At 39.3% G+C, this 7,531-nt stretch overlaps 2 protein-coding genes across 2 annotated transcripts; both read right to left on the bottom strand.

The window, feature by feature from the left end:
- LOC120416719 (uncharacterized protein K02A2.6-like) lies at positions 1–3,159 on the bottom strand. The gene is made up of 2 exons (XM_039578545.2): positions 2,952–3,159; positions 1–2,887 (listed from the first exon to the last, which is right to left on the bottom strand). The coding sequence occupies exon 2, from the start codon at positions 2,784–2,786 to the stop codon at positions 165–167; it is 2,622 nt and encodes an 873-aa protein (XP_039434479.1). The 5' UTR covers positions 2,787–2,887; positions 2,952–3,159; the 3' UTR covers positions 1–164.
- Positions 3,160–5,647: 2,488 nt separating this feature from the next.
- LOC120416720 (H/ACA ribonucleoprotein complex non-core subunit NAF1) lies at positions 5,648–7,531 on the bottom strand. The gene is made up of 3 exons (XM_039578546.2): positions 7,013–7,531; positions 6,595–6,953; positions 5,648–6,535 (listed from the first exon to the last, which is right to left on the bottom strand). The coding sequence occupies exons 1-3, from the start codon at positions 7,403–7,405 to the stop codon at positions 5,803–5,805; spliced, it is 1,485 nt and encodes a 494-aa protein (XP_039434480.1). The 5' UTR covers positions 7,406–7,531; the 3' UTR covers positions 5,648–5,802.

Genomic DNA, 7,531 nt, shown 5'->3' with positions numbered 1-7,531 from the left:
ATTCGGCTTCGGCTTTTAACCCTTGATAGAACACATCAGTTCTCCTTCCTAAAGTTAATTCTTTAGAGAATTATTAATTCAATAATACACAACATATGATTAAATGTATAACACAAACAAAATCGATTGCACTAGGAATGCTTATTCATTACACTTTATATAATTCAATTCTTTTCTGTATCCAGACAATTTCTTCTCATTGATCTTGTAACTATAGTTCGTTTAAAACTTTCGGAACGCGCCTTTTTAACATGTTGATGGCTCGTATCAGGTAAAATCTGCTGCTCTGCGAACCCGCGAAACTCATCCTCTTCATCTAACGAGTCTCGTTTTCGTTTGTTGCTGCCGAAGGTAAACATCACCTTCGACTTATGCTGCGGCACATGCACCATTTTCAGCTGGTTACGATGTGCGGTCAAAACATGACCTCTCAGGGAAATCTGAAAAACATTAGTAGAAAGTTTTTTGATAAATATAGCTTCTAACCAATTCGGAAAATCATGCTTTAATTTATTATTTTTATAGAACAGCTTATCCCCTGTCACTAACTTGTCAAATAAATCTGGCTCAAAACTTTCACCTTTGTCTGGTATAACTATCCTTTCAGGAGTTTTGTCAATGAATTTTTTATAACTTTTATTTGGATTAATCAAATCCAAAAGCATTTTAGGTTGATAAGCAAAAATCCTTTCCGATGGATACATTCCTTCAGCACTAAGACAACTATTCCTATAATTAATAAGAAATAAATTTAAGCGATCCTCTATTTCTAGGGATTTTGTCTGATCGTCAAGTAAAAACTTTTTGAAAACCTCCTTCACAACTCTAACCATTCTTTCTGCTTGCCCATTACTCGCCGGATTGTATGGCGGACTTTTCATAACATTTATACCGTGAGATTTCAAAAATGTGATAAATTCATTTGAATTGAAGGGCGGTCCGCCATCAGTAACTACTACATCGGGCAGCCCAAAACGTGCAAACGTTGCTGCAAACTTTCTGTTAACTAACTTTGCAGTAGTACCAAAACGCATATATTCTATTTCTAACCATTTAGAAAAACTATCAACAATCAAAAGAAAAGTTTTTCCCTCAAAATAAAAAAAATCAGCATGCAATCTACTGAAGGGTCGATTTGTAGGCAGCCAACTACCCAAATGCTCTGGCTTTCTTATTATTTCCATTTGTGCACAAGAATTACAACTTTTAACGTAATCCTCTATTTGCTTATTCATACCTTCCCAGTAAACCGTTTTCCTAGCCAACTGTTTCATTTTTACCATACCACTGTGATTAATATGAAGAAGTTTCAAAACTGCCTTTCTTAGTTTATCTGGAATAATAACCCGGTTTTCTAGTAATAAAACTCCTTCAACAAATTGCAGCGATTCTTTTTGTGAGTACAGATTTTTAAACTGTTTTGGAATATTACTAGGCCAACCTTTATTTAAAAAATGAATAATTTCAACCAAAATGTTATCAGTTTTTGTTTCTGTAGAAATAATGTTGAAATCCAGCGGCAATTCATCTGAATAATTCAAACTGTTTACACATTCGTAATCAAACTTGCTTGGCACCTTTTGTTCAATTGGAAAACGACTGCAAAAATCCGCATTTCCAAGCTTAGATGCTGGACGATACTCAATATCAAAATCATATATTGAAAGTTCCAATACATAACGCTGTAATCTAGTTACATAAATAGAATGTCTGCCTTCCTTTCCAAAAATACCTAAGAGTGGCTTGTGATCTGTAAAGACTTTAAATTTCTGCCCAAATAAAAATTTGTGAAATTTTTTAATAACACAAACTAGTGCCAGCGCCTCCAAATGTAAAATGGGATATTTCCTTTGTGCTGAATTTAATGAAAACGATGTGAAACACACTGGCTTTTCCACATCATTCTCTACTTGTGTTAGAACACCTCCCAATCCATAAGATGAAGCATCTGTAACTACTACTAAGGGTTTCTTGGGATCATAATATGTTAAAATGTTAGCATTCAATAAACAATTTTTGCTATTAATAAAAGCTTCATTGCACTCATCAGTCCAGTCAAAACGAACATTTTTCTTCAACAAACTATATAAACAACGTAATTTTGTAGATAAACTTGGAATGAATTTGTTGTAATAGTTTATAAGCCCAAAAAAAGCTTTTAACTCACTTACGTTTTTAGGTACTTTAGCATTATTAATTGTGGAAAGCTTTTCTGGTGCTGGTAGTAAACCATCTTGGGTAATAACATGTCCCAAATATTGTAAGGAAGAAACAAAAAATTTGCATTTTTTAAAATTTACTTTAACATTAGCAATTGTCAATTTTTCTAGCACCATTTCTAATTTGCTCAAACATTCCTCGTATGTCTCTCCCGCAATTAAGACATCATCTAAATAACAACAAACCCTGTCCAAACCTCCAAGAATTTGCTCCATAATTTGCTGAAACACAGCAGCACTAGATGATGCACCTTGCGGCAACCTGTTGTAAATAAACAACCCTTTTAATGTGTTTATCACAACGTATTTTCTAGAACGTTTTGAAAGTAATAGCTGAGTGTATGCACCAGCCAAATCAAGTGAACAGAAAAATTTACAACCAGACAAAGAAGCAAATATGTCTTGCGCAAGTGGAAGAGGATAAGTGTTCGGTATTAAAATTTTGTTCAATGAAACCTTACAGTCTATTACCATTCTAATTTCATCATCCTTCTTTACCACTGCAATCACTGGGGAAGCCCATTCACTCGCTTTCACAGGTGTAATGACTCCTTGCTTTTCCAACATGTCTAAATGCTCCACAAACTTTTCCTTCAATTTATACGGTATTTGATATGGACGCTTGAATATGGGTTGTTCCGGTTTGAAAACTAAATCAGCTTCGTAGCCTAAAATTGGTTCAGAAAAGTCTTTGCTAAATATCTTACTGTACTTGTTTTTCATTTGACTTACTATGTCACTAGGCACAACATCAACGGCCAAATTATTTATCTCGTGCTTGTTAGCAAAATTGCTTTTCCAATCCGGGAAAAAGAATTCCAACCAATTGCGCCCAATTAATGGTATGAAATCCTGACCTGTCTTCAACACTATCAAGTCCACTTTCCTTTTCAACCCATTCAAAAGGACCTCAACAGAAATTCTACCAGCTACGGAGAGTTTATCAATCAATCTCTTATTACAAGTTAAAACAGGAACGTGACGAAAAAGGTTATTGTAAAGCATCTCACTTATAACAGAAACTGCTGATCCTGTATCGATTTCCATTGATAATTTACTACTTTGTACGACTGCCTCAACAAAACAAGGTTCACTTATGTTGTTTAAACTTGATAAGCTTGAAATCATCATGCATTCAACATCAGACTCGTCCTTGGAATCGTTAATTCTCAGTCTATCAAATTTACTCACTGGTCGCTCATTTTGATCTTCTTCTTCCTGCTCAAGTTTAACAAACTTAACCGATCTTGTATTATTTAAGAACCAACATTCCCTACGTATGTGACCAACACGCTTGCAGTAATTACAAATGGCGGTACTGTGCATGCTACGATCTTGTCCGCCATTGTAGTTTTCACGTCTGCCGCGCCTTTCCCACTCGCGACTTCTACTTCTAGATCTATACCGATTAAATTGGCCTCCCCCTCTGTTAACCACACGACTGCTACGTTCTCCCAAACGATGTTTAATCGAAAGCACTTCACCATTATTTGGCACTTCACCCACTAAAAATCTGACCCTTTCTCCAGCTAATTCTGTGTTGATTATTAGTTTCTGTAGTTCTTCTAATGAAATATCATCCTCCAAAAGAATCTTTTTCTTTAGCGTCTGGTCATATAAACCGAAAATCAAATGATCTCTTATCGCCTCGTCTTTGAACGTTTTGAAATTACAGCTTTCAGCCAATAAATTTATAGCAAGCACAAAATTTTCGCCCGTTTCATTAGGCCCTTGCGATCTCTTATAAAATTTGTAACGATGCATCAAGATAGGCTCGGTTCTATCAAAACGCAATTTTAATTTAGCCACAATATCCTCATATTTTAGTTTGTCCACGTCTTGGTTGGGAAATAGCAACATGATTTCGTCAAACACCGCATCCCCACACAGCGAAATGAATAAATCTTTCTTCGTATCCTCAGTAACCTTATTGAGTTTGCAAAGAATCTCAAAGCGTTTAATATAATTAGCGAAAGATTTACCCGCGTGGTAATGGTCTATTGTTCCAATCATTCCAGGGGTCGACATCGTCGAACAATAGAAGAGTTAAAACTACTCACGTACGCTGCTTCAATATATCACCCAGAACGGCACTTCTCACCTCGGTCCTAATCGAAGCTCACCAAAGGATCTCACTTCTCACGTGCAAACGCGACCTCGCCGCGCAATCAGCTCACCAGCTCAATTCCCTTCAACGAACTAGCGTTCGTCTGGGTCTTCCACGTGTTGAACCACGCTGGCGTCGTTTTGAAGAAATTACGGCTAGTTTATCGCCCCGGCACCGGCTTTTCACCAAGATGAGATGCTTCCAAATAAGAGCTGCACCGTCGAGAAAAAGAAGCTGCAGCAGATGTACAACAAAAGGCCTGTCGAATAAAACAAAATGGTGTGAATACCGCTTACAAAGTACTTAACAAAAGATTCTTTTTTTTATACTTTTACGCCAAAATGGGTTTCTTTTTGTATTTTTGCACAACCTTGTTGTTTTACTTGCGATTACTCTACCTTATCTCAGGCCCAAGTTAATCACTATCAATCAAAAAAATGTTTGATCTACCAAGATTCTTTGCTTATCAAGGAATCTCTTTTTTTTTACTTACGGTTTTGCTCACGCTGGACAATAAAATCCGTCTGAGCTCCTTTTCCTCGTCGCCAGTTATTATGTTTTAATCACTTAGGTAATAAGACTATCCGGATATTAAATTAAAAGACGTTGGTTTGGCTCCGTTCAATGTGACGGCTTAAACTCGAAAGAGACGTTTTATTATATCGTAACAAGCTCGAACCCTCAGGTAGTTCGGCTCTGACATCGGCATTCGGCTTCGGCTTTTAACCCTTGATAGAACACATCAAATTAAAGAAACGGTTTAAATACATTCTAATCTGATGTGTCTAAGTGATAACAGTTCAATTGTTAGCAAATTGACATTTTGTTTCATGCATTGTTCCTCTTGCCCAAACGGGTTCGTCTTGAACGTACGGAAAATCAATAATTTTATAATCATTTGTTATAGTACAAAGCAGGATTTTTTAGAAACTTGTTCTATCTAAGTCTTAGTCAAGACCTGGAATAAGATGATTATCAAAAAATCTGACTGATTTATTTACGTTTTTAACGGGTTTTATCGAGCATTTCCTTATATTGTTTCTCTCGCCTCACCTTTCTACCCAAAATATGCCTGTGTTGGGCTAAAGCCCTAGAATAACTCGACAGCGCGCGCAATTTTTGTCTTCAATAGTCTGAGAAAGATTCAAAAGTCACCAAAATTCTGCAAATTGGCACTGCACGCCTATGACGTAGCAATTAATCGCAAAAAAGCTAATATGACAGCAAATGTTAATCATTGAAAAGTGATACTATACAAAATCGTTATCGTGCAATCTAGATTATTTCCCAATAATTCTCGTTGACTAAAAAAAATATCTCATTTTGCGATAAAAGAATATAGTTTTTATTCAAATACATTCCATTTGAAATTCTAATTCACAATTAATTCAAACGATATCACAACTTTTCACTTCAAAGTTGAGTTCCTAATTCAAAAGCATAAAACAAATTTTATAGTTTTTAACGGACTAAAATTTAGTTTGACGGTGGAGGTGGTGGCGGTGGCATGCCCGCTGCCAGTGCAAACGGATTGATCACCCGCTGGGGCTGCTCCTGGTGAGCGATATTGTGATGCCAGCTGTGTCCGTTCCGTTGACCACCACGATAGTTGCCTCGGCCCCGGCCTCGTCTGTACGGGAATGGCCGTCGACCACCGTCACCTTCGGGCGTTTGTCTACCGGACGAGGAACAGCTACTTCCGCGACGACGCCTCGCACGGCGCTCCTCCTCATCGTCCGAAAATTCCTGGGCAAATTCCGGCGTTTCGATGTCGTCCTGCCAGCTGGCATCGGAACCCTTGTGTTTCATCAGGTCGGACAGGATGATAAACTGGGTGTGTTCGGTTTGAGGCGCGCAGTACACTGGAGTTCCGACGGTTATTCCCTTGCTGATTACTTCTTGGCGGGAGTTGAACAGCACGCAGTACATTGGAGCCGCCACCTGGCCGATCACGTCAAATATCTTGCCCAGCGGGCGTTTTCCCTTTTCGAGGAACAGCACTGTGTCGAGATTTAGCAGCTCGACTCCGGCGTAGGACTGCACGATGACTATCTGTGCTACGATCGATTGGACATGGCCCACAGGTTTGCATTCTTCCTCGCGTACGGAGATTTGTAGCTCTTCGATTGGGGGCAACTCATGGGGAAGTATTTCTCCACGAACACGAATCGGAGCAGACGAAGGTGTGTCTTCATCACCTGAATCAATCCTGAAAGTTTATAAATAAGTTAAAAAGATGCTGTTTGAAATATATTAAAGAGGTCTTACTCGTTATCGCTTCCGTTAGGGGCAGTTTCGGTATCGCTGACGACGACAACTTTCTCTTGGTTCCGATAGCTGGATGTGTTCGGGATAACTTCAACGCTATCATCGGACAAGTCTGAGGATGATTCTCGACGTGCCTGGTTAGGGACTTTTCGTGGCAACTCTTCCTCGGAATCTGTGATGTTGCCTTCCGAGTCGGAACTGATATACTGGGACAGAAGAGATAACGAGCTATTGGCTATCTGCAAAACAGCTCGATTCTCAGCTGCTTGTTCGTTAGCTACTTCTTCCTGGATTGATACAGTTTGTTCCTGCTTTATTTGAGGTACTGTTGGGAAATCTGACTCCCGTCGTGTAAAGTCCTAGAATAATCAGAATTCTTATAAAACAACCCAAGAGATGAAGAATTTCTACATCATACCTCTGCCATGTCCATGTCCATGTCTGGAGCCTCCTGCTTGACAATCACCTGATCAGTTATTGAGCTTTGAGACGCTGCAGCAATGTCCATGGCTGCCACTTCTTCCGACGCAGTCGGAACATCGCCACATGGCGTAGCCATTTCGATTTCTGGCGCCGAAGCCTCCATAGCCTTCTCTTTGTCTACTACTGGTTGCTCTATCACTGGCGCTGTTTCCTCCGTTGTTGCTGCACGATCCTGGTTCTCGACTGAAGGATCCGGGAGACTTTCCTCAGTTTCTTGTCCCTTGCCTGGCTCAAGATCTTCCTTTACTTCCAGCGAACTTCCACTTTCTGGCACCAACGCGCTGGTCACTTCTATTGTGCCTTTGTTATCCATTGTTTGGGCTTCCATTGTTCCGAGCAACCTTTTGTGGTCGAGTTCAAGATCGCGATATCAGCAAACACATGTGATTCCGCGATTGATTGTAAACAAACTCGCGCACGCACGTGCGAAGGCGGTTGACAGCGCGAGTGGGGT

This window comes from Culex pipiens, chromosome 2 (assembly GCF_016801865.2).
Source record: "Culex pipiens pallens isolate TS chromosome 2, TS_CPP_V2, whole genome shotgun sequence".
NCBI classification, from domain to species: domain Eukaryota; kingdom Metazoa; phylum Arthropoda; class Insecta; order Diptera; family Culicidae; genus Culex; species Culex pipiens.
This window is presented reverse-complemented; position numbering and strand designations above follow the sequence as displayed.

What these genes read in the sequence shown, in the direction of transcription:
- LOC120416720 (XM_039578546.2), bottom strand. Translation starts at nt 7,405, where the DNA reads ATGGAAGCCCAAACAATGGATAACAAAGGCACAATAGAAGTGACCAGC. An exon ending in TGGACATGGACATGGCAGAG is followed by an intron (nt 6,954 to 7,012) that starts GTATGATGTAGA and finishes TGATTATTCTAG; the next exon opens with GACTTTACACGACGGGAGTC. An exon ending in CCTAACGGAAGCGATAACGA is followed by an intron (nt 6,536 to 6,594) that starts GTAAGACCTCTT and finishes ATAAACTTTCAG; the next exon opens with GATTGATTCAGGTGATGAAG.
- LOC120416719 (XM_039578545.2), bottom strand. Translation starts at nt 2,786, where the DNA reads ATGTTGGAAAAGCAAGGAGTCATTACACCTGTGAAAGCGAGTGAATGG.